The sequence below is a fragment of the Colossoma macropomum genome, unplaced genomic scaffold (assembly GCF_904425465.1).
Source record: "Colossoma macropomum unplaced genomic scaffold, Colossoma_macropomum, whole genome shotgun sequence".
Taxonomy (NCBI): domain Eukaryota; kingdom Metazoa; phylum Chordata; class Actinopteri; order Characiformes; family Serrasalmidae; genus Colossoma; species Colossoma macropomum.
Genome location: NW_023494810.1, coordinates 4,398,506 through 4,426,206, shown reverse-complemented (window position 1 = coordinate 4,426,206; position 27,701 = coordinate 4,398,506). Strand labels below are relative to the sequence as shown.

The window sequence follows — 27,701 nt, the reverse complement described above, 5'->3', positions numbered from 1 at the left end:
AGTTTATTATGGCTATTCACCTACAAGACTTCATATTTATCCCAAATTAGCGCTGTTTTGCCCTTCCAGTATTTCTCGGGGGTTCTAGGTAGGGGTTCTAGAGAGCCTGAAAGCGAATTCTGCCTGTGCTAAAGTGAAGCAGCTAACCGAGCTAAGGTGGATTATAGCAGACATACAGTCTAACTTCCTGTTTTGCAGCCCAAAACATTCGGGTGGGATTAGCAAGAACTCTTTTCATTCCGTGCGCTATTCTCTGGTCTGTATTACCGGCCAGCTACTTTTTTAACTGTCGAAACGTGTCGAATTAGATTTTTTTGGATGGATCTAAACTGGAAGGTAAGCAGAATGACTGACCGCAACATTCACAACTACACTGCTGTTAGCTGGCTGGCTAGCGTTAGCGTTAGCTAGCCTGCTAACTTGGCTAACCTTCTTCCGAAATGATGTAGTCGACCGCAAAAGCCAGCTGTCGGGTTTTTTGTTTGCTTTGTTTGGATCCATTTTTCAAAACTGACCCAGAAAAAATGTTCAACGAGGTGAGTTTATGAAGAGAAGCAGACACGGCGGCTCGCTAATGGCCAGGCGGATAGCAAGGTTAGCAAGGCTTTGCTGTTTGGCACAGAATAGAACAGAATAGAGCTGCTGGTTAGCTAGACTGGACAAGTTGTTTATAAGGCTACAGCGGTTAATATAATAAGCTATAAATGGTGGAGAATATCGTTCATAACTTATAACAGCGCGGACGGTTATAGATTATGCTTGTGGCTTTTTTTTTTCGAGACCATTTTGAACTTGAAACTGGATGCAGTTCTTTGCCACTCAGAAGTCTATGGGAGGTAATTGTTGCAGCCTCTTAGAAGCTCTTTAAGGAAAATAATCGCACCCAATTCCTCACAAAGTGTGCCTGGTGGTCTTGAAACTACAGCTAGGAAACGTACAAGAAAAGAAACCCCTGATTAACAGCCTAGACTAGTGTTTCACACCTCCAGCGCTAGTCCACCTGCACAGTTTCATGTTTTACTGCACCTGAGTTTCGTTAGCTTAACGTTACTGATCAAGTCTTCGTGGAGTTGAATCAGGAGAACACGAACCTGTGCAGTGCAGATGGATATGCAGGAGTTGAGCTGGGAAACGTTGATTTAGACTTTACCTGTTTTAGGATTTAACTCAAACGAAACTCCTAGACGTGGCTGACTTTGTTCAGCCAGCCAAGCTAGTGAACGGTGGTCTGGCGGACTTTTTCACAGCAGTTCGCCTGGATTGAGGACGTGCACTGTATGGCCAAAAGTGTGTGGACACCTGAACATCACCCCTATATGAGCTTCTTGGACATCCTATTCCAAAACCATGGACTTTAATATGGAGTTGGATCCCTGTTTGCAGCTATAACTGCTTCCACTTTTCCGAGAAGGCCAGAGTTGGGAGTGTGTCCGTGGAAATTTGTGCCCATTCAGTCAAAAGAGCATTTTCAGGACAGGCACTGATGTTGGATGAGAGGGCATGGCTCACAATCAATGTTCTAGTTCATGCCAGAGGTGTACAGTGAGGTTGAGATGAGGGCTCTGTGCAGGACACTGGAGTTCCTCCGCACCAAACTCACACCTGCTGGAACAGAACAGGGCCTTCTCCAAGCTGTTGCCCCAAAGTTGGAAGCTTATAATTGTCTAAAATGTCTTTTTGTGCTGTAGTATTAACATCACCCTTCACTGGAAGTAAGGGGCCAAGCCCAAATCCTGAAAAACAGCCCCAGGCTATTATCATTATCCCTCCTCCACCGAACTTTACTGTTTGCATTATTCATCCCTATAGGCATCCTTTAGTTTTTAAACACCTCAGTGTCACTGCTGGACTGAGAATAGTCCACCAACCAAAAAATATCCAGCCAACAGCGTCCTGTGGGCAGCGTCCTGTGACCACTGATGAAGGACTAGAGGATGACCAGCACAAACTGTGCAGCAGATGAGCTATCGTCTCTGACTTTACATCTACAAGGTGGACTGACAAGGTAGGAGTGTCTAATAGAGTGGACAGTGAGTGGACACAGTGTTTAAAAACTCCAGCAGCACTGCTGTGTCTGATCCACTCGTACCAGCACAACACACTAACGTACCACCACCACAACAGTGTCACTGCAGTGCTGAGAATGATCCACCACCAAAACATTACCTGCTCTGTGAGGGTCCATGGGGGTCCTGACTACTGAAGAACAGGGTAAAAGGGGGCTAACAAAGTATAAACAGATGGACTACAGTCTGTAACTGTAGAACTACAAAGTGCACCTATATAGTAAGTGGAGCTGATAAAATGGACAATGAGTGTAGAAACAAGGAGGTGGTCATAATGTTATGCCTGATAGGTGTAGGTCAGACGTCTGGTTCCTATCTCCATCGCTGTGAACAACTCTGATTCTAGGACAGCATTTCACATCAAACCAATCTGTATGACTCTTCACATCTCAGCCGTTGAAATATGCAGACATTTTGAATGGACTGTTTTAATGATTTAATTATGCAGAAATGTGGAAAAATTGGTGGAATGTCCCTTCAACTGTCTCATCTAAGTATCTCCAAAGCCAGTTATGTTTCTTCAGCATTGAGCGGCTTGACTTTTCGCTATCCATAGATGATCCAATATGGGAATTGCTGCTGATGCTGATATTGTGTATTTTTAATGTGCGTATCTGCCATTTAAAATGTTTTTATATGCGAATATTCAGTATAATCTCAGTGTTGAAGAGGCAGCTTTCCATCTCAGTCTTGTATGTTGTATCTCAGTCTCAGTGTTGCTATTTTTATGTGTTGCATCCCCGTCAGACTGTGTGTGGGAGACCTTATCTTTTTGTGCCCGACTTCCAGCTGAGTATATGGGATGAGCCCAGGCTGATTTAGTTTTCATTTAAGCCGCTTACTCGCACAGACAGAGCAATAAGGCCGCAAGCTCCCACCACACCGACAGGATTTGGCTGAAGTCATTACCATTTGGGATTTTAATGTGCCATAGGGTTTCTGTTTTGTTCTTTGTACAGCGTAGGACACAGCCCTTATTATTCACATGTTGGGCTGATCACACTGGGCCTATGCATGTGTAGGAGTTTTGCGAATAGCGAGTTTCTGTCGTTTAGGCTTTATTTTGCTTTGGTTTTAAATCATTTTAAAACCTTTTCATCTCCTTGTTTGTATCAGGCTGTAATGATAAATGATAGAACTTTTATTTCAGTACCAATATATGCACATATGGATTGAGTACTGTCATTATATGCTGTTACCTGCGCCTCCTTGTACATTCATTATTGCACTGCCTTTTTTATCTCAGGATAAATCGAATTGCATATTTTTTGTATTTCTAGTTGTATATATGCCTGTAGATCGTTTTTTTGTATATATTCTTCTTTTTATATTGTACCACCCTTATTATTATAACTGTCCTGTGTTGTGTGACTGATACTGGCTGCTAAATCTCCTTCGGGATCAATAAAGTATCTATCTAGAACCACTAAGTACTAAAAATTGAATCTTCAGAACGTGTCATTTGTATGTGCCTATCTGATTTGTTTCTTTTCTCCCTTGAAATTATATTGGAATTTAAAACTGTATTGCCAGTTTAGTTGCCCCCTCAATCTCTTTCGAGTGTCTCTTATTTTCCGTCTTTCATATAAACCACTGTAGGTGATCAAAACTAGGCATCTGGGGCCGTATTACAGAAACTTCTTATGTCTGAAATCCCTGAATTTAGGACAGGAGCTATAACAGAACAATAGTTCTTAAGTTCATAATCTCATCATTAACTCCAAATAAGAAAACAATATCGCAGAAACATCCTAACTAGACTAAATCTCCTAAATTCTGTCCTAACTTTAAGATGAACCCCAGAGTGTCTTACCTTCTCTTTTAGTCATCTGTTTCTATTGTTTTATGCAGTGATGGGCAGCACAGTTCACTATAACCAGCATAATGACGTTCCAGTTATCTACACTGAAAACAGTGTTTAAAACTCCCAGATGCTGCAGACATGATCTCCACCGTCCCCTCTTAATACCTTCGTGTGTTAATGTGGATGAAAACTCGTCAGATAAAATGGTGAAAAATGAAGAGACAGAGCAGAACTTCTGTCTGTTTATTAGGAGGAATAACGTTAGCGCGCTTGGCTAAAGCGTTTGGGAACTGAAACTGAAACTGAGAGCGCCGACGCTCTGATAAACAGCACGAAGCGCTGAAACAATATTCTCAACTTTCAGTTTATCACGCTTTAATTTTATTTGACCTGTTTTGTATATCAGTAACTGTGGCTAGCTGCCTGGCTAACTAGCTTAATAACTTTGATTACCCGTTGGTTGCTAGGTGACACGCATGACAGTTGATTGTCGACTACGATCGAATATGTAAAGACTTCTTAACCTGAGATAAGAAATCAACTATCAGTTTTAGCTTTCGCAGTTTTGGTGTGGATTTTATTAGCATAAAGTACAGCAGCTATTAAAAAAAGTTCATTTTAAAAACATCTGTTTTTCTGAGCCAAATCTTAAAGGGGAACTCCACCGATTTTGCAAAATTACTTAATTATTCAAGCGTTTAGATGTAAACAGAATCATTCAGAGTGGTTTGGATTGAAATGGGCCTTATAGAGAAATTTACAGAGTCAAAATTGTTCATCATTGTACTACTAGGAACCAGACGTCTGTATGTCTGCACTACGCTCTGCTACCCAAAATGACCAGTGATCTTACTGTCTTATAAGGTTTTATATGTCACGCTGATCATGGTTAAAAAGTGCTATGTTCAAAAAAAAAAAAAAAGTTTTTTGGGTACTTTTTTTTCCCTTACATTGCCCTGTGTGTACCTCTCCGCCCTCCGTCCCTCTTCTGCTGTTTGGGTTGGTGGCGGTTTGTCACAAAGTGTCAGCAAAGCTCAGAGATTATGTGAGTAACGTTGTTCATCAGAGGAGCTGCGACAGATCATAGTTGCGCCTCACTGTTGTGCCCCGTAAACTGGTGAGCAGAGTAGCAAGTAGTTTGTTGGCGACACCGTTAATTTCTGTTTGTTGTGGGTTCTTCTGCTTTGGCACCAGTGGGTTCTCTCTTTCTCTCTCTCTCTCTCTCTCTCTCTCTCTCTCTCTCTCTCTCTCTCTCTGTCTCTGTCTCTGTCTCTCTCTCTCTCTTTGTCTGTCTCTCTCTCTCTCTCTCTCTCTCTCTCTCATCCAAATCAGTTCCTCCTCAAATTCACATTCCCTTTGACTAATCAAAGCCGATGCATTCACTGAACAACACTAGAACAACGGAAAGCCGAAAAGTTAATTTGCCTAAGATAATGTGGCATTAAAATTCCATGAAAAATAATATTTTCAATTTGAGTAAACAACTGTACTGATAAATTTTTGTACAGTTCGTCACCGATTGGGTGAAAACAGCTGCCATACAAACCATTTTTGAACCTTTTCGCTTTCCGTAGTTGCAGTGTTGCTTGGCGTTGTTATCTATTTAGTGAATGCGCCGCCTGCGGATCTGATTAGTCGCAGGAAACGTGAATTTTTGAGGGGATGCGGTTTTGATAGGAAACGTGGAAATAATCCTGGAGTAATATTTTTTTTACTAAAAATACATTTTAGGCCAAAACCTTATAACAAAACTATCACAAAATTATGCCTCAGGTATCAAGCAACGCATTTATAACCACTTTGTGTGATAACCTAAAGAGATGTAGCTGGACGTCTGGTTCCTTGTACTATAATGGTGACCAACTCTGACTCTAAATTTCTCTAGAAGGGTGGATTTCCCCTTTAAGGGGACACATAATTGTTGTTGGTGACCTCAGAATCTAAGATTCACCTGTAAATATGTGTATTGGTTCATCCCCATTATATGTAATGCAGTATATCTATATGTGTCTTAGAGAAGAGCATGGACAGCTCAGTGACCCTGTGGCAGTTCCTGCTGCAGCTCCTCCTGGACCCCAGCAATGACCAGCTCATCTGCTGGACCAATGAGGACGGGGAGTTCAAGCTGCTGCAGGCGGAGGAGGTGGCCAAGCTGTGGGGGGCTCGCAAGAACAAACCCAGCATGAACTACGACAAACTGAGCCGGGCCCTGCGCTACTACTACGACAAGGTCGGCGTTTCATATTGTTTTTACTGATTTGAAATGTTCATTTAAATAGGCTGTAGGAGTGCTGGGCAGTACATTGACCATTACCGTTATTATTGGTGTCACATTAGTGATATTGATTTTTAGCCATAGTGGTACTGATAGATAACAAAAACTCAACTGCAGTGTTGTTCCAGGTTGTTTCAGCAGAGCAGTAAAAAAACATGCAAATTAAATAAATGTAAGTTTCCTTTCTGGAAATGTGGTTTCTGGTATCTGGTAAACCTTTAGTTTGGTGTAAGGTTCCCTGTGGTATTACTTAAATTAACATTAACATTAATCCTTTAAGACAAAACACAAATTATTTAAAATAAATTCGTTTTTTTTCTCTTTTTTTAAGAGTTTTGTTATTGCGTTTGTGTGGTATGTAGGCTATATAATGTGATCCAACAAAGCTGAAAATGTCATTTTTTTATTTATTTTGTCTCACAAACTACATTTTTGATCCAGAAAACACACAAATAAGAATATTAGTCATCACTTGCATTTCATCAGTACTCTGTATGGCTGTAACAATCATAAAATATCAGCTGATGATTAATTACCCAATAAATAATTGTGTAACTTTGACTTGTTGAGATGTTCAGGGATGCAGCACACATGCTCTAGGCTAACATATAACATCACTGTGGTAAAATTGTATCTAGCAAATAGTTTACGAGCACAGTTAACACAGTAAGATTGTAAAATGCAAACCCTGTATTTAATTTTTATTTTTGGACTGCTTGTAACGTTGCTGGTTAAGTCAGCATGATTTAGTTCTTGCTTCAGTAGCTGCTCAGTTTAGGCTACGCCAGGCTACTAGTTTAGGGTAGTGAGCTATTTTGGTGATTAGATTGAAAATTAAAGAAATTAAAAATTAAGAATTTAAAGCTCTATTTTGTTACTTTCTCATAACATACTACAACCTAGTCAGTCAGACAGACAGTCAGACAGACTGTCAGACAGATACATAGAAAGTCACTGGGAAGAGTTGAAGAGCCTAATGGCTCTGGGGACAAAGGATCTCCTGAGATCACCTGCATGAGACAGTTCACTGTTAACCATCATATTAATGTTATAGTGTCATGTAGCTATTTTGTCTCATTAACTGTATAAATAGCTGCCTTTCCTGTTAGCTGGGGTTTAGTACAGGCAGCCTTTTATATCGTATGTTTAATGTGTGCTTTCACAGTAATCAGTGAGGACAGAAGTGCAAAAGAGACGAGCAGAGAGAGAGAGAGAGAGAGTGAGAGAGAGTGAGAGAGGTAAATTTCAAAAATCAATGTAAAACTACCACTTGATTTAGAGTAGGTTTTACCATGTATTTTCAGCTGAAAATAAACACACAACAGTTCAGTTGTCAATTAAATAGACAAACAGAGTAACTGGAGTCAAATTAGTTTATGGAACAGTGATAGCAGTTTATGGAAAAATGGAGGGAAGGAAGGAAAAGATGCATAACAGTTACAGATGGGTAAAAAGGAGCAATGATTTGGCAAAAAAAAAAACAACAAATATATATATATATATATATATATATATATATATATATATATATATATATATATATATATATATATATATATATATATAAAATATGTTATGGCCCTGCTTGCTAGTCATTATTATATAGTTGCACATACAAACACAGACACACACACACTAACAGCAGGCCATGTAGGAGGAGAACAGAGTGAAGGACACAGCACCTCCACACTTTTACTCCCCGCAGGTTCACCCAACACCACATGTGTAATATAAATGTGTGGGGGGTGAACAGAGTGAAGACACTGAAAATGGGTTATTTTATATGTTCTTCACAGAAAATGAACAAAGACCAAGAATCTGAGGTTGAAATAATAATAAATCACATCATTTTTCTTTTGATAAACATTGAAAAAGGGTCCCACAGACCTGAACACCACACAAGGGTTAAATAATTACAGTTGTCTCAAATAATTGCAGTCATTGCAAATAATTGAGATTAGACGATTGTGACAGTTGTGACAAGTCTGATACTCAGACTAAACAAATCAATAATAATTTATATAGTGATAAACAGGCCGTTTTAAACAGGTTTAATTGCTGGCGAGAGGCTGTGTCTGATTAGGTTATTACAAACTCATCTGATACTGCTGAAATGTGATATCTGGAATATTGTGATATTGAATTTTATCAATACTGAATTTTACTGCACTTGGGTTCCATCATTAGCTACTCACCATGTCTTTCTGGAGCTAAATTAGGTGTGTTAAGGCTGTGAAGCGCTGATTATGGTTTTGCCTAGTTCAGTAGCTCCATGATTGGCCTGAAAAATGAATCTTCAAAAGCTGTTATTTGTCTTTGGAATCCTATTTAACATGCATTTGTAAGCTAATGCACACACTGGCATAACATTTGTTCAGCAGTAGCAACAGAGTCAAAATAATACGCCACATCTGTTTGTGGGAATCGTTTCTGTCCTGGTTTGTTATGAAAACAAGCATATTATTATATGTATTTAGATATTTTATTAGCATGAACACTTCAGAATTATAGGATATTATATTTGTAAGGTCTAATTGAACATCAGTCATACACTTAAAAAAGAGAGAGAGAGAGAGAGAGAGCATTGCTCAGAGCATACGTTATTTGCCAAAGGTGTCTACCAGAATTTTGGCAGCTTTCCAGCTCTGTCTTAAGCTGCTGTCTTTGCATCAGAAGTATGTTTTACGGCAGTGGCAGTTGGAGGCTTTGTGTTTGTGGCAGAGGCAGGTTTGTTGTGTTTTATTGTATCTGCTTCGAGCAGGAAGTGTTTGCACTTCTTTGTCCTTGTTGTGTGTTGAAATGGGTGGAATAGAGCTTGTTTAGTAGGTTTTAGAGAAGACATGATACCACTTTCCTTTTGTCGATGCTACTGCTGGGCGATATGACCTCAAATCAAAATCACGATTAATTGAATATTTCACCTCGAATGCGATTAAATGAACAATTATTTTGTTTTTGTTTTTTTTGCCCTCATAGTTCACCGACAAGGTTTGTACTGTAAATATGTTCTGCATATCTTAATGTAAACCGTCTCAACAGCCAGATCGGAATTCGCGTGGCTTTTACGTCAATCCAACACGACGTTTGTCATAATTTTGCGCTGCTGAGACTCATAAACATTTGGGGTGATATTTCTGTGCAAAAATTAAGAGACTCATCCAAAACGCCTCCATGTTTAAAGGGATTTTGAAAGAGATGGCCAGACACAGCCGTAGGACAGTGAGGCTGCAGCGTCAAAGAACTGTTAAAAGCCTGAAAGCAAAGTTTAAAGAATCCGAAGACACGAACCAAAGAAGTGACCGCGCCCTTTTTACGGCCCGAACACATTCTGGGTGATGAGCCCAGCTGTCAGTCAGTGAAGCTTCATGATGGCTCCTGTGATGCTTGTGAAGATGAAGCTGAACCTCCGGGAGCGACTGGCGTTCATTCATAGGCGTGATTGTTTACCTCTGGATGAGCCACATAAATCATTGTTCTTTCGCGCATGCGGGTCGGTTTAGGAGCTGATCTGTTCAGACTGATGTCGCATGCAGATCACATTTAAAAGATAATGTGAACAGCCCAACAAAAAAATCGGATTTGGTGAGAAAATCAGATTTGGGCCACTTTTACCTGCTGTGTGAAAGTAGCCTTAGCTTCGATGTCGCAGACTGGACGTGGCGGAGTCACATGACTACACGTGCGGTAGTAGGTTTTTAAGGGGACAGTACATGAACACACAGAGTGGGGAAAGGATTAACAGAATTTAAAAAAAAATCTAAATAACCGACATGGGCAAGATTATGTCGTTTAGAGGTTCTAAATGTTGGTTTTGATTACTTTTCGATTAATCGCCCAACCCTAGACGATACCGATATTGAAACCCTATTGGACGGTACCAGTACCAATCTGGGCTCCTGGGTGGCGCAACCGTCGTAAGCGTTGGCCCCATCATCAGGAGATCACTTGTTTGATCCGTGGTGATGCTACAGCCATCCATGGCCAGGAGTCCAAGAAAGCACAATTGGCCTCACTCTCTGGGTTGGTAGAATGGCCCCCCGTCTCCCCCCCATCACTCAGCGCGATGCTAGTCAGCGCAGGCGTCCGTTAGCTGACGTAACAGATCTGGCGGTTGGCGCTTTCCTCCAAGCGCATTCGGCTGTCCAAAGATGTGGTGACTCTTCACAGGTCTCGGTGGAAGCCTGTGCAAGTCTTCACTCTCCTAGCGCTGGTGGTATTGTGTGATTTGGGGAGTTCTAACTAGTGGGTAGAATGGGATACGATTAAATTGAGGAGAAAACTGGGTAAAAATAAAAAAAAAAATTCTAATGCAAAAATTTAGCTATTTCTTACATTTATTCTGCTTTTCTTCACTCATCACATGATTTCTCCATAACGTCATTGAGCTTATTTGATATGTAAACTGTGCGATCTTACAAAGCTGAAAATTTTTAGATTTTTATTTAGTTTTGTCACGTCCAGGTTTACTTTGGTTGTTTAAAACTGGTTCTTATTAAAAATGAAGAGCCATCCCTGAAGAGTAATGCACTGTTAATTTACACGAATAATTTTACTTAAGCGTCTGCAGAGAAGTCAGACAAAAAAATAGTTTTGTTTGAAAATAAATATATACCGTGATTATATACTGACATTTTCAGAAATGTGAATTATAAGGTCATATACATTTTTGCTTACAACCCACTGCTAGTGTGAGTGTGTAAGTGGTTTAACTTTTGACTCTGTAGAATATCCAGATATTTAGGCCGACTGTTTTACCACCTGAGGTCGCTTTTGGACCTTATTTTTATTGTATGGCATTGTTTGAATTCCAGTGACTGGGTTATGAAAATGTTCTCAACTATTTTTGGCTAAGCATTCGTGTTAGTTGGGATAATGTACACTGCGTATGTACAATACAGTGAAAATGTCTATCCTTTATTCTGACTTTGTTCATAACGACTTTGTTGTGCTCTTTGTTCTTTTGTGGCTTGCAGTGGTAAGTAGGTGGTGTTTGGAGCAGGAAAAAAAACTTGGCCTCTGTCGTTTTCCTCAGTTTGCAAGGTAATTAAATGTATTCCTTAGGTGTGAGAAAGGGTAATTGCCCCCTCTAGTGAACAACCCAATTATAGAGATAATTAAGAGACAGCTGTTGGTCTACTTTAGTAATCAGGTGTAATTTGGATCAGCCCTGCTCTGCTCAGGTTTGACTTTGTCCCTCTTCTTTAGAGTTTGCAACTTTGGCAAACATCTTGCATAGAATATTTCAGCTTTGATCCCTCTGAACTTTTACATTCTTGCGTTCCAACCTGGGCATAACATTCAAAATTGGTTAGAACAAAATGAAATAACAACATACTTATGCGTTCACTAGTAGTGTAATGAGCTGCAGTTAGTGCACAGTTAATGAGCAAATAAGCTGTGAATTAATGAGAAACTAAAGTGTCAGTTAACAGCTAAGTACTTAATCAGTAAGCAGTGCTTAAATGAGCAGTTAAGTAATGCATAAATTAATGTCATTGTTTATTAGCATATAAGTATCAATTAATGAACAACTTTTAATGTACAGTGTTACCAAATAAAGTAGTAGGGTTGAAATGCTGTTAGACCCAGCAGTTGTGTTGGAACTGATAAGGTTTGTGGAATTTTACTGTGATAGAGCCTCACTTTGCTCTCAGAACAGCCTCAGTTCTTTGTGGTATGGATTCCATAAAATCTTGGAAACATTGCTTTGAGATTCTGGTCCATGTTGACTTGATTGCATCATGCATTTCTTGTAGATTGTTCAGGTGCACCTTCATACTGTGACTCGCATTTTGCTACATCCCAAAAGTGTTCTATTGGGTTCTGATCCAGTGACTGGGAAGGCCAATGAAGAACACTGAACTTACAGGTTATGAAACCAATTTGTGACGACTTTTGCTTGGTGACATGGTGCATTATTATGCTGGAGGTAGCCATTAGGAGATGGTAAATTGTGGCAATGAAGGGATGACCATGGTCAGCAACAATACTCAGCTAGGCTGTGGAGAAGGTGATGCATGACTGGTATTAAGGGGCATAAAATGTGCCAAGAAAACATTCCCCACACCATTACACCACCTCCACCAGCCTGGACTGCTGACACAAGGCAGGTTGAGTCCATGGATTCATGCTGTTGGCACCAAATTCTGACCCTACCATCTGTGTGCCTCAGCAGCAGTTGAGATTCATCAGACCAGGCTGCGTTTGTCCAGTCTCCACCTGTCCCCATTGTAGCCTCAGCTTTTCTGTTTTTAGCTGACAGAAGTCAAGTAAAAGTTTATTTATATAGTGTTTTTTACAGCGGGTGTTGCCAGAAAGCAGCTTTACAGAAAAATCCGGGTCCGAGCCCACATGAGCGTCGCCAATGGCGACAGTGGCAAGGAAAAACTCCCTAGAAGCAAGAGGAAGAAACACTGAGAGGAACCAAGACTCAAAAGCGGAACCCGTCCTCCTCTGGTCGACACCAGATAGCAAACAGCATTAATATAAAATATTAGGATGCAAAAACGGGGAAAACAGGTGGAGCAATTATTAATTTGATAGCATAAGTTTATGCAGCAGGAGCAGCATCATCAGGAGGGTCGAAACGGTGCAGATCAGCCAACAGAGGTGGAGCTCTGGTGCCAGTAGCAGCTCTGGTGGCTCCCATGTGGCGACTCAGGCAGATGTCGCTCAGGGGCTGAGAGAGAGAGAGAGAGAGAGCGAGAGAAAGAAAGAGAAATTGATTAACAGAGAAGTGAAACTCAACGTGGTCTTCTGCTATTATAGCCCATCCTTCTCAAGGTTTGACGTGTTGTGCACTCTGAGATGCTTTTCTGCTCACCACAAATGTGCAGAGAGGTTATCTGACCTACCATATCAGCCCAAACCAGTCTGGCAATTCTCTGTTGACAAAGAGTTTCCGTCCACAGACCTTCTGCTCATTGGAGGTTTTTCTTTTTTTGCAACGTTCTCCACTCCAGAGACTGTTGTGCGTGAAAATCCCAGGAGATCAGCAGTTACAGAAATACTCAAACCAGCCCAGCTGGCACCAATAATTATGCTATGGTTAAAGTTCACAGTTTGTTCCAGTTCTGATGGTAGATGTCAACATTAAACGAAGCTGCTGGCTAATTAGATAATTGCATGGATGAGTAGGTGTACAGGTGTTCCTAATAAAGTGCTCAGTATGAGTGTGTGTGTGTGTGTGTATATACATATGCGAATATACACCTCCATGTATTTACACTCATCCATTTTATCAGCTCCACTTTCATAGAGGTGCACTTTGTAGTTCTGCAATTACAGACCGTAGTCCATTGTGTTTCTCTGCATACTTTGTTAGCCCCCTTTTAACTTGTTCTTGAATAGTCAGGACCCCCACAGGACCACCACAGAGCCGGTATTATTTGGGTAGTGGGTCATTCTCAGCACTGCAGTGATACTGATATGGTATTACTATGAATGATATGCAATCATGTATAATAATCAATGCCAGTTTATTCAGAAGGTGATCAGTGATTTTTTTTTTATATATTTTTTAAATTGAATAATCATAACAGCCCTAATGTTTATTGGTGAACTGGTGGTGATTCTTCTTTTCTCTTCTTCCTCTCCCAGAACATCATCAAGAAAGTGAATGGCCAGAAGTTTGTTTACCGCTTTGTGTCGTACCCGGACATCCTAAAAGGTGATGTCATGGCCAGAACTGAGGGGGCTGGTGAAGGTGTCACAGGATGCGCGTCCCTTGCACTGCCCGACAAAGCCACCAGCACCTTGAGGGACAGCAAGGACAACAAAGCAGCAGGAGAACGGGGCTCTGGAGCTCAAGGCCAGCCAAAACCCTCTAGTCGGAATGACTATATCCACTCAGGTCTGTACACCTCCTTCACCCTGACCTCTCTGCAGTCAGGAACGCAGCTCTTCAAGTCCATCAAGATGGAAAATCCTGGAGAAAAGCTGGCTGAGAAGAAAGCGGCCCAGGAGCCTCCACAGCCATCTTCGGTCATTAAATTTGGGACTACTCCTCCAAGTAGACCTTTGCTGCAGGCTGCAGAGAAGCCAGCCCTGCCGGTGCATCCCCTCCAAGCCCCACTCCAGATGTCCGAGCCCGAGAACAAGCAGCCGACTGGCCAGCCTGTGGTATGCTCGCTTGATTTGGCCACTGCCACAGAGGCGGCTCCGGCGGCTCTCCCTATCTCAGGGATTTCTCCTCCGCTGCCCTGCCGCTCGCCCTCCCCCAACACACTGACTGACTCTCAGGAGCTGGTGATCGACACTGACATCGAGTCCATCTCCTCCCAGCCCTCCGAGCTTCAGCTGCAGGTAAAAATTGAAAGCACACATTCAACCATTCGTAGGGCTCAACAGCAGTTTACAGGCTTTGAATACTCACTGTTTTTTCCAAATCATCCTTAAAAACAATAAAACTTACAATCCATAAGTAACCATAATTTTAAATAGGGATGCACCAGTAACACTTTTTCCCTTCCGCTGATACCTGATCCTTGAGTGTCGGCCAATACAGAGTACCAATACCGATATGAACTGTATTTACCCGACTTGTTTATAAGTCCTGATATTTACACAGTACTTCTATTTATACAGTATGCTTTTTAAAAATATTTCAGCTCTGTTGTGTGTCACTAATAAAAAATATGAAGCTTGAATAAATGGTCTTTATTTGGATTAATTGGATAATATATATAATTATACATATAATTATACATATAATTAGTATTTACTGTTATATAATTAGTAACAAACTGAGGTTTAACAACTGAAGTAATTTTTTTTATAGTGCAAAGTAGTTAAAAACAGAACTGAACAATATATAGATACACCTGTGGTCTGTACATGTAATCACTTGGCAGCTGATCTGACTCCGCAAAAACGGTGCTGAATGTTGTTTCACGTCTGAATTTGTCAAGTCATTTGACTTATTTGTGCGTTTCATTCACTAGCGCTTACGTCTCCGAGTGTCAGACTCTGCCAGAGTAAATACTAGTCGGGTTTCTCGGCTGTGTTGAAGCAGAAGGCCATGAGACCCTGTTGCTGCCTGATTTGAGTTGGCTAGCGAGCTGCTATGCTAAAGGCTAAACCAAGACTAAAGAGGGCAGTGGATCCTTCCCTATGTCTCTCTAACGTTCGCTTCCTCAATAACAACCTGTTCTAACATGAACTGGCTACACAGTGGGAGATGAGAATTACTGAAAGAAGCCTGACTCAGCCCTTTAGGTAAAGGGCTGCCATTAGCGTCTTTTACGATGATGATATGTTGCGTCATCTGGTGTATTTGTGGCATATCGGTGAAAACAATAACTTGGGATGAATTCCAGCTGATATATCACTGCCTGCTACTACTTTCCACTGCTTTTCCGACTCTGCCATGAGCGTTTTTACTGTTGCTTGTCAACTCACACAGCCAGCGTGTTAAATTTCGTATTCTAGCGCATGCTTGTCAGAAATTGCTTTGAGGTGTTGGTCAGGCGTGCCGTGTTTAAGTGCCGATGCCGTCTGATAATTTAATGGCCCACAGGGAAAGCGGTGCACTTTGTTGCACTCTGAGTCAAGGTGCAGTGGATGTCTAGCTTGACTTGACGAAAGCGCTGGACAGTAAGACAATATTTATCATCATTTTCATGATAAACTGTGTCACAATACGTCTCAATACTTTTCTGAGTGTGTCTTAGATATCATCTCTACTTAAAGAATATGGACCAACTGCATGTTTCATTACAAAGAGAACGCAAATGTTTTATTGGATTTAGTGCAGCACAGTGTGCACCAAATGGTGAATACAATTCAGTGTGTTCCCAGTTTTTGGTAGCATTTTTTTAAACGCAGCACTAGTGGGTCTTTTTTGTCTGGTCCAACTTATGTATTCTGAAAAGTTCTTGAAGTATTGTGATATTTTTTTGCCAGCTCTACTTTATAATCCAACAACACCAGCTATAATTCATTTATTTGTAACATTTCCCATTTTGTAGCAATAACTGTTCTATTTAACGTCATTTGCTGATGAAATGTCATGTAGTTTCATGATGGTTTTTATTGCTTAAAAAAAAAGAAAAAACTTCTGAAAACTAAATAGAGAAATTAAAACAAAAATAAAGAACAAATACATAAGCGTTCAAATTATTCAGGCCAGCCCTGGAAATAACAAGTATTTGAAGCATTTGTCATCATAATATTCACCCTTTTATTGATTATTGATGATAGAAGCTTACTTGGATTTAGGGCTGTCCAGGTTGCCAAGTGATTGACTAATCATTTGTAGCATTTCTGTCTAAGATACTGTCAGCTGGCTAATTGCATTTACTTTTAATTTTTTACATTTTTGTAGATATTTTGCAGAAATTTTTCTGCAAATATCGATTAACTAACCTTTAGTTGAAAATTGTGATTACTATGAAAATCCTTACAACCCAGTTTAGATTCTGAAGAGCTCTGAGCACTAAACTTTCTGAGTGTTTCTGTGTTCAGGTCCAGCCCCCTTCTGTGTCCAGTGACACCATTCAAACACCGGAGTCTGGATGTTCCGAACTGTCGCTGTCTCCAGCCCGCAGCCAGAGCGGCAAGTCGAAAAAGCCCAAAGTCCTTGAGCTGAGGCCAACACTGCTGGTGACCAGTTCGGACTTGAGCCCCCTCAACCTCTCCAGTCCTTCCCTGCCCACGGCCTCTCTCACCCCAGCCTTCCTGCAGGTCAGTACCTTCACTCCATCCTAGCCAGGGTTTACTGTCTTTTATTTTAACCCCCTTAAAGGCTCATTTTTAAAGAAAATCACGGTTTTTGAGTTACGGATCAGATTGTTTTTTTGGATCAGAATAAAAAAGTAAAGAAACATTAAGAAAAATTAAAGCATGAAACTTTTGCTCATGTTTAACGTTTAAATCATCAAAATAAAATAATCAGTACTCATTTGTTAAATTGAAGTTCAGTATGAGGCCTGATGAAAACCTTTTTCCAGTACATACTGTGAAGGTTTTGTCCTCCAAGCTTTCTCCACCATCAGTAAATGTTACAGGGAAGCCAAATAAGCTCCTATACATGTGATTTAAATGATGCAGGAGGCTTTTCAACTTCTTCCTGTAGTCCAGCAGCCATGACTACTGTCCCTGCTAACTGCTTAGAACATGCTTCGTTCATGTGACACACAGCGGCTTCATCTGTCTTTCCACTGCAACTCCATCCAGATTTAGACCACTATCACTTTAACTGTGGAATCATTTCATGCCAATAACTAAGTAATATATATATAAAATATATATATATATATATATATATATATATATATATATATATATATATATATATATATATATATATATGTGTGTGTGTGTGTATATATATATATATATATATATATATATATATATATATATATATATATATATATATATATATATATATATTTAGGGCTGTAACTGAATCAAAATTCTGTCAGTCGAATCAGATGTGGCCGTTCAATACAAAGATTCAATTATTCATTCGTTTTGCATATAGATTATCTAAAAGAGAGAGAGAGAGAGAGAGAGAGAGAGAGAGTGAGTGTGTGTGTTTGTGTGTGTGTTTGTGTGTGCGCGCGCGCGCGACTGCCTCTCGTCTCGTATCAGACGCTAAAGAGCAGTCGGTTCCCTAAAGCTTTAAAACTTAAACTAAAACACTGACACACAGTAATAGCTGAGAAAGCCCTCCTGTGTCAGACTGGACTGCTTTTATTGTCATTTCAGCCTCAACTCAATTTCTATTAATAATAACACAGATAAACAGCACTGTTGTAATATTATTTTACACACACAAACACACACACCACGATTTAATAGTGTAACTAGCTCTAATAATAACAATCATTTAAAAAATGTGTTGAAGGAAAGGAAAAGGCGGTTCTAGTTTTGTGATATCTGTTTTAAAACGGTTTATTTGGTATTAGCTTCTATATTTTTTAATGGTTTTGTTATTTTATTTGTTTTGTTTTTTGGAAATTCATAGCTTACATTTTTTCCATTATTTATGTTGTATTTAGAATTTTTATTTTATTTTATTTTATTTATTCATTTAATTTTTTTTGGCAATACCGAACAGTGATCTTTATGGATCACAGACTATCCGTAACACCACTAGTTGTAGACGTTATGACCCCTGGTTACTTTCACCATCACTGTAAAAAAAATCTGTAAGTTTCTCAACAATTAAACATTTAGAAAAAGAAAAAGAGTGAAATTCTACAATTCTTCACTTTGATAACTGTATAACTTGCATATTGGTCTCATATCAATGACTAAATAATTTATAGTAGTTACTAAGTAGTAAGCGTTATGAGTAATAAGTAAGTTTAGCTGCGGTTTAAACGGTTAACTCCATCTAGTGTCATTTTTTTCTAGGTGGCTTTGTGATGCCTTGAACTCTTGTTGTTTTCAGGCCTCTGTTTTCAGACACTAGATGGCAGTAAAGCACCAGTCATTACAGTTATCTTTGCTTCTGGATTTGAAGGCCCCCTGTGGATGGGTACTTACATAGACAGGGTCATATGATGAAATTTGGCTGAATGTAACTTTGATGGATGACCTCATTAAGGCCGCATAATGCCTGCTTTTATGAGCAGCTATACGCTCAGCTTGGAGGACGATCCTCCGTTGTCTTTTACCCATCACACTAGTTAGATGACGGATGAGACACTGTATTGTCTTTGATTTTGCATCGTCATGACACAGGGATTCCTTAACGTCCACTTTAGCCTAGATTTTCTGTGTTCTCCAACGGTTCTGTTCACAAACTATTAGCCTAAGACATTGTTTTGTGTCCACCTGTGTTCATATATTGCTTTCTGTGCTGAGAAGTGTTTATACTAGATCTGAATAGAGGTCATCAAATACTCACTTGTGTTGTAGCAATACAGTCTGAACTGTTAATTGTGAGCACAAACACCATCATGCTTAAAGTATCAAAGACGTAGTTTAGCAGTGCACATATATGGGAATTGTGCGCTGATGCCGATACTCCATATGGTACCACTTTAAAATAAGACCACCCTCATAAAGCATTTATGAATGGTTTAAAATGAGTTTACTAATGCTTATTAAGTATCTCAAACACATTAAATTTATTAATAATATATGAATGCAGTTCTAACACATAAATAAAAAGAGAAACGCCTGTTGCTTGTCAAATAGTGAGCCCACATTCGTCTACGATTCGGATCTTGGTGGTTAATTATTTCACTTTGTCTTCTCCATCAGTCACCACAATCAGAAATGTCAGAACCTGGCAGCTTCATCAGACATTTGTTAGTAAAATGACCACCAATAGGATGTCTTATTAGTTAGAAATGAGAATTTGGCATATATTAATATTTCGCTGTTGTCGGAACAAAAACTCATATCTCCAAAATGGTGACTTAACAGGAGAACGAAAAAACATACTTTACCTTTAATGTAAGTCAACGGAACCAGACTTTTTTCCGAGTCATTTTGAGGCATTTCTTTTCGTCCGTTCATCATGAAATTTACATACAGTGTGAAGAGCAACAGGTGTTTCCAAATTATGTCAAAAACTAAAAAACGTCAAAAATGGAGATACGTTTTTCTTCCGACAACAGGCTAGACACATTCTAGCCTGTTTACCTAAATAATATATATCTTGGTGAATCATGCATTAACTTCTTGGTGTACCTAATATGAATAAAACACCTTGAAATACCATTTTTAGCTTAATATTTCAATTATTAAAGCAATGTTTAACTAAAACTGTAGTCTGATTGAATTTTGACCATATGATGCAATCAGAAATGGGTTATACAGTTTATCAGATGTTTGATATTGAATGTTTGTCATCAAAATTCATCAAATTAGTTTTTATTAATCATGTAAGTCTATTGTTTTTTTTTAATTAGAAGAATGATTAGTGTTTTTTTTTTTTTTTGTCCTAGACGCCCCTGCTGCTCACACCCAGCCCTCTACTCTCCAACATCCACTTCTGGAGCACGCTCAGTCCAGTCGCCCCTCTCAGCCCTGCCCGCAGACAGGGGGCACACACCCTCTTTCAGGTGAGTAGAGCGTCAGTCCGCCAGCTGTCTTCCTCCTCCTCCTCAGTGTACTTTATCACCTCTTTATGTCCTCTTATCTCGTGTTGTTTTTCAGTTCCCCTCTGTCCTGAGCTCCACCCAGATATCCGTACCAGTACACAGTCTAGACGGCACCAACACACCAGGTCCTCTCTCTCCAGACCCACAGAAGACCTAGATAAAAGACTGCTGGTGTCGGTGGGTTTGCCTCTGCACAAACGTGCATCATCCCCAGCCCCTGTTTTTATACATTAAGATGCAGATGCAACCTCAAGCCTGTTGACCAAATTTGCCCCTCTTGCGGTAAAGAGGACGAGTATTCAAGATATTCATTGCAGGTTATGGGTTCTGCTCCTGGAAGGTTCTCTCTCTCACAACATCCTCTTTGCTCAAATGGACAAGAGGTAATCAGAGTGTATGTGTTAGATGAGCACATACTTCCCAAAGGATTATCATTAACATCTGTTGTTTTGGTTGCATTTCTCTGTGCTATCTTTATCGGAGCTGAGGTTGGCTTTCAGCGAATCAGCATACTGACTGACCGTGCTGTAGTTTAGACACAAAAACATGGTTGTGTTTTTTATATATATATATATATATAAACATGGTATCAGTGGAGCCTCATTGTTCAAAGACTACATGATGTTCAATCAGGATGCTCTTCGTTGAGCTTTGTTGGAAAGGAGTTCTTTTTATGTATTACAGTGATTCTCATGAGGTGGGAATATTTTCTTTCTCTTAGTTTACATCATGAGGTATTATGAGGGGGGTGATTTTAATCATTTATCCAGTCTAACCATGTACCACCTTTTCACCTGCCTTTTGGGAGAAACTGTCTTTGCCAAGCCAAACCTCCCCTTCTTTGCCTTCTAACTTAGGGTGACACTTGCTAACTTTTGAACAGACTTTTTCCTCACATCGCACCTGTTGCCATATATTTCCAAGCACCTTGTCATAACTGCCAGAAGAGCTCAGATCAGCCAGGCAAAGACGCACATAGACACAGAAATAGCTGCACTAACATCATCTCAAGGACTCTTAGAAATCTCTTCAGAATGCCTAGAGATTATAGCCTATAGTTTAGTTGTGGAATAAGAGACCACAAGGATCAGATGCTTATTTTTGTATCTTTAGAAGTGCTTTCAAGACTGTTCTAACGGAATATATTATAGGAATTACAAATGAGGTTCAGCCATCTAAATGAATGTGGGCATCCAAATTCATAAACTGTATGATGGACATGTTAAGAATCTATTATAAATTTCACCTACAGAAGTAAAACAGAAAGGAAAATAAGCCTTATGTGCATACATATGTCAAATATCCAAATATACTTTACCTTTGTTTTGGTGCTTTTACTACGACACATTGAGAAAATGTGCTAATTTCCAGCAAATTGCAGATTACCGCGCGTGTTTAGCTAAGATTACTGCAGTGTTTGTCTCTTTTGCAAAATTAATTATTTTCCAGTAGGTAAGCAAGCAAATGCCATTCATTATGCTCCTTTGGCATATGATCAAATACAGGAAATTGATATTTACTTGTTGCACAGTGCAAAACCCTACCTCTGAAACTCAAATTAGGATCTCAGCAAGCCATGATTAAAACTGACAGCACTTACTCAGAAATGCAAAACTGGATAACGGCTACACGAAGCCGTGACAAAACATCACGTTACTCATTAGTTCAAACCATAAGTGTGCACTTGGAAAGCAGCATTCGGAGAGGAACTTGACTTTACATAGTCCTTTATTACTGTACCGCTTGAAGTGCAGTGGTGAGAGGTGGTGAAACATTAAAAAAAAAAAGAGATATGAAATAAAATAGAAGCCATTAAGCATCTCAGAAATTGGTCTCAGGAATTTTAAACGCTTTCCCATAGCACTTAGCAAAGCTATAGAGCTCTTGGGGCGCTTTCAGACCTACCTCGTTTGGTTGAGTTTTTCGAGTCCTGGTGCATTTGCTTCCTTAGTTAGAGCATGTTATTCGAGCTCGGGCGCGGCCCAATTAAGATGTACTGCGGCACTAATCGAGGTGTGGGCTGTCTCTCAGATTGACCCCCAAGTGCATTACTATGTATGGATGGAAAGTGAGTCACCTGATTACTTCATAAAGAGATTAAATAGACGAGACTACCTGCTCAACTTCTATAGCACAGCCAAAAGCCAAACAACCTCACAGCGTATTACACATTTAAACATTGAAAATTACAGGGAGATTCACTCGAAAGAGGCCCCAAATATGCGAACTAGTAATAATAATAATGTGCAACTAGTAGTAATAATTCTCATTTACATATGAATCTTAAAATGGATGCCTATTTGGCAGATTTCAAATTTTTGTTGTCGGTTTGATTCTCGGTTTAAGGCGCATGTTTACTACATAAAAACAAGGGCTTGATTTTTTTTTTCTCCGACATCTGATAAAGTCGAACGGATTGAAAATATACTGTTAGAAACTATGAATACTAGGGATGCATCGATACCAATACTCGTCCAATATATCGGTCCAATACCGTGCTCATTTACTCGTACCGAACCTCAAACATTCACCAAGACCGGCTGATACCATGTGACATAAGCCGAGTGTACAATAGCGCACTAATGAACAAATGACTCATACAGAGATGTGTAATGGACTCCGTTGTGGTCAGACACAAAGCCAGTGGTTACATTCTGCCTTGACATATTCACACCAGGAATTCACTGTGATTTTTAGCCCATTTTGAACACTCACAATCACAGCCACTTCCGCAACATAGGTGGAAAACGAAAAGGCAAAAAAGTCAACATTTGGTTCCGAAGTCCGTATATGCCGACTTTACCAGATTCACTGAATAGAACTGCGAGGTGTAAATGTTTATAGGTTTTATCACCAAATCTGATTTTGGGCTGTTCACATTGTCTTTTAAATGTGATCTGTATGCGACATCAGTCTGAACAGATCAGCTTCTAAACTGACCCGCATACGCAAAAGAACAGAGCGTCACGCTGCTTCACGGCTCATCCAGAGGTGAACAATCATGACTATGAATGAACGCCAGTCGCTCCCGGAGGATCAGCTTCATCTTCACCAGCATCACAGGAGCCATCATGAAGCTTCACTGACTGACAGCTGGGCTCGTCACCCAGAATGTGTTCGAGCTGTAAAAAGGGCGCGGTCACTTCTTTGGTTCGCGTCCTCGGATTCTTTAAACTTTGCTTTCAGACTTTTATCTGTTCTTTGACGCTGCAGCCTCGTTCTCCTACGACCGCGTTCGGCCATTTCTTTAGAAATCTCTTCAAACACGAAGGGTTTGGATACGTCTCTTCTAAATTTTTGTAAAGAAACATCAGCCCACATTTTTATGAGACTCAGCAGTGCGAAGTTATGACGAATGTCGAGTTGGATTGACGTAAAAGCTACATGAATTCCGATCTGGCTGTTCAGACTGAGTCGCATTGCCTCAGATCGGATATGTATTGGATTTTAGTACCACATATGAAAGCGTCTCAAATCGGAATTGAAAATGTCAGATTCAGTGTGTTTATCTGTTCACACTGACACAGACACACATCTGTGTCACGCATGGAGAAAAAGATCAGATTTGGGCCACTTTCACCTGCTGTGTGAACAAAGCCTTAGTCATAGGCTTTGTCCGTACATGATAGCCTATTTAAACCCACAGTGCGAGTCACCAAAAAAAAAAAATCCTAGAATCACGCAGTGTATGTCTGGCTTTAGAGGACATTCAACTACAGCTGAGCCATCCAAACAGAAGACCCTAACAAGACGTAAAACTCCACAAGCTCCTCGGATGCATTGGTCTGAGATGTGATTCCTGCGGTCACTGTGCTGCAGAGGCTGTTGTTGAAAGAGACGGATGGGGATCAAAACTTTGAAACGCACTTTATTTACAGCTGTACAGAAACACTTTTCTGATGTGGAACAAAACCTGCTCTTCTCCACTTCCACTGTAGCACTATTTGATCCAAGGGTGCTAACTTAATGTACATCATTCAAAATCAGCTGTATTTTAACAGTTTAATCTGTAAATTATATTGCATTCATTTACACTAACTAATACTTAATTCTAAGTTATGGTTATATTATGGTATCAGCGAGTACTAAAAAAACATATCGCTGCTGTCGGAACAAAACCTTGTATCTTAATTTTTGTCATTTTTCAGTTTTTGTCATAATTTGAAAATGCCTGTTGGCCTTTACATTGTGTGTAAATTTCATGAAGAATGGACCAAAAGAAACGACCCAAATTGACTTGGAAAGACGTCTGGTTCCATTGACTTACATTAAAAGTAAAGTATCTTTTTTCCTTCTCCTGTAAAGTTACTGTTTTGGAGATACAAGGTTTTCTTCCGAAAACAGCGATTATATTCGCATTAGGTCTGAGAAAAATGGTATCGATGCATCACTAATAAATACAGTGATTAGTATTCAACATTTCACATAGTAAGCTTCAGTAAATCAAATTAAATGTGCCCTCCAGTTAAATTACACTCTCTTTGTAGTGAAATGTGCAGTTGCATACTAACAACACCCACATTATTTAAAAAAAAAAAAAGCTCATTGAGACACAATAATGATAAATAGTCACATTGCATAGCCTTCCTAGATTGTGTTTCTCCCACCATAGTAACAGCATCAAGGTTCGAACCCAAACTCAAGGTCTGAAAACGCCCCTATGCCAGGCTTACACTGTGCAGAAGTGGCACATGACTGTCACCAACAGATGTTCTGACTGGTGGCTAAACTGTGGATCAGATGTGGTTTGTTGTATCATGTCAGGGAGAGAACGGCGCCTCATAAAGATGGACATTCTGATGGATTTCTGACGTTTTTGTCCCACATTATGTTGGGCAGTTCAGCCATGCAGTGCGAAAGGTACCCTGATGTACAGTGTAAGCCAAGCATCTGTCAAAACAGTGACACTCACTTCTCACTAGAGACGTTTCAAAACTACCTTCCCAGAAATATTTATTAACGTGGTAAAATCCAAGACGACTTTATTGACCAAGTAATAACTTCAATCACTTTTTCTAAAGCACTTTTTGTACATTTCAAGTGCAGCTTGAAGTGCTGGAAAAACAAAGACACTTTATAACAAAGCATGGTAGGAGGAAGCAGATACAGTGAATGAATATAAATACAGTGTAAGCCAGCGAAATTGAAAGAAATAATAATAAAAAAGGAAAATGGATAAAAAAAAAATCAGAACGATCAACAGTAAAGCAGCAAATTCAACAAAACTAATGTAAAAAATGTTTTAAAACTTTTAAGAGGGTACATATTTGTTCCAATCTGTGTCTTGTTTGACTTTCTAATAAGAATATTTTTAAGCCTACGCTTCGGAAGTCTGAAATTCAAAACCATGCTAATGCGGTGCCTTAACTGAATCCATTTTCTGCTGCCAAATAAGACGAAGCTGATGGAGGGGAAAAGGACTATTTCTCAGTCCGCTTTGTGGTCAGTTTCCTGGCCTCTGGTGCTTTGGGGAGCCAAGAACTAGAAGATTAACTTGAACGGAAAAGATGAGTGTTATGGATATTATGAACATAGCTGTAATATATGCTAACGACTCTGTTCAAAGCTCTTTTAAAACTGATTGGTGAAGAATATTCATTCAGTAAGTACATGCAGTTATGGATTTTCAGTGTCTGGGTGTTTGGGACCTGTGGCCACTTCCATAAAAGGTCTTAAGTTAAATACTATAGGGATCAATTTAAAGCTGAAAATTTAAATTTTGCACGTTTGAAAAACTTAACTGTGTTAAACTGTCTAAAACTCAACTTACATTATTATGGATTTTTTTCACTTTCCACTTAAGTATTCCCTGAGGAGCTCACTCAAGTTAAAGGGAACACTTAAAGGTGGCCACTTCCATAAAAGGTCTTAAGTTAAATACTTTAGGGATCAGTTTAAAGTTGTAAATTAAAATTTTGCATGTTTGGAAAAACTTAACCACGTTAACCTAAACTGTCTAAAACTCAACTTACATTATTATGGATTTTTACACTTTCCACTTAAGTATTCCCTGAGGAGCTCACTCAAGTTAAAGGGAACACTTAAAGGTAAAAATTCACTTAAGATGTTTTATGCAAGTGACCTCTAAAGTCTGTTTTTGAAAGTGATGCTTACAGATGCTTCTCATGCTACGTTTACCTTGAGATACCTTTCCCCCCCCAGTTGTAGGAGATGTTAAGTGGCGCGTGTAGAGATGTTGTAATATTAGGCCTGTTGCATTCGTTTTCTCTCACTCTTACAACCTGCTGTTTTCCAGAGATTAAATCCAGCTCATTTTCATAAGCATTCCTAAAGCATTCATTCAGCACATGACGTCTGTGCACGGGGCATGAAAGCAGTGCGCTGTGCCTACAGATGCCGTTCTTCGTGCAGATGTCAAGTTGCTCGGTGCCCTGTGAATGTTGAATATTATTCCGTGACTGTGGTGCGCGATGGGAAATTATCAGGGTTTATGCCTCTGTAATGCTTTCTGTTAACTGCTCAGCCACCTCGTACTTTGTGATTGAAAAAAATTAGCCACCTTTTGTCAAAAAGGAAAAAAAAAGTGAATATTTGACACATTTGTATTGTTTTTTTCTACTATTTTGAAATGTCGTTCATTTTGTCTTCTCATCTGTAAATATTTTAACTGTACTTTTGTTGGTCGGTGGTCTGATATCACATTGTCTGTTTCTCGTCTCTCGTTCCCTTTTGATCTGATTCAACTGACATTTGTAGCATTGCCAAATGTATGTACTTTTTTTGTGTCTGTAAAGCTTAATATTTTAATGTTTTCCCTAATAGCACTTAATTTTTTTTTTCCCTTCATCATTGAATATATCAGCCTATTCAGATTTAAGACTGGATACCTCTATTTCCCTGGGAAACAAATTAGGAATCTATGCACCTAATTCCTTTACTGCACAGCTGAGACATTTTACCGAGGTTTTTATATTTGCTAGCGAGAATTGTACTTATATTTTATGGTTCTTGAGCCCTTAATCAAGTCATAAAATCTATTTTTCTCTTAAGAATTAGATTTTATTCTTAACAGAATAGTTTATGAGAATGCCCTATATTTTACTGCCGTTTGGACAGATAAAAAGGCAAATTTAACAAACAGTACTGCCCCCTAAAGGGGATGCACAAGTTTTAAGTGCAGTTTTGTTTTTTTTATAGGAGAATTCCACTTTTTTCAAACTCTCTGCAAAAAAGTCATTAAATTACCAGTGTCATTTGTTTGATGTGCAACGCTTTGTTTTAGAGAAACTTAACAATACGAATCGTTCACAGTGGTGGTGAAGGTAACCAGATGTCTAATGCCTCTAAATGCTCTCTCACAAAGTGATTATTAATATGTTGCCTGATGTCGGATACATCGAGTGCATTTACATGATTATTCAAATGGTCGTGTAAACAGCACACTTCTTATTTCTTAGATCGGAGTAAGGTCTAAAAATCCGATAATGAAATCTGATAAAGAGGCTGGATTTTAGCTCAGTAATCAGATTTTT

At 39.4% G+C, this 27,701-nt stretch overlaps 1 protein-coding gene across 1 annotated transcript; it reads left to right on the top strand.

Moving 5' to 3' along the window:
* Positions 1 to 93: 93 nt before the first annotated feature.
* elk4 (ETS transcription factor ELK4) lies at positions 94 to 23,069 on the top strand. The gene is made up of 6 exons (XM_036559693.1): positions 94 to 336; positions 5,886 to 6,100; positions 13,745 to 14,449; positions 16,610 to 16,828; positions 20,053 to 20,169; positions 20,264 to 23,069. The coding sequence occupies exons 2-6, from the start codon at positions 5,894 to 5,896 to the stop codon at positions 20,363 to 20,365; spliced, it is 1,350 nt and encodes a 449-aa protein (XP_036415586.1). The 5' UTR covers positions 94 to 336; positions 5,886 to 5,893; the 3' UTR covers positions 20,366 to 23,069.
* Positions 23,070 to 27,701: the final 4,632 nt, after the last annotated feature.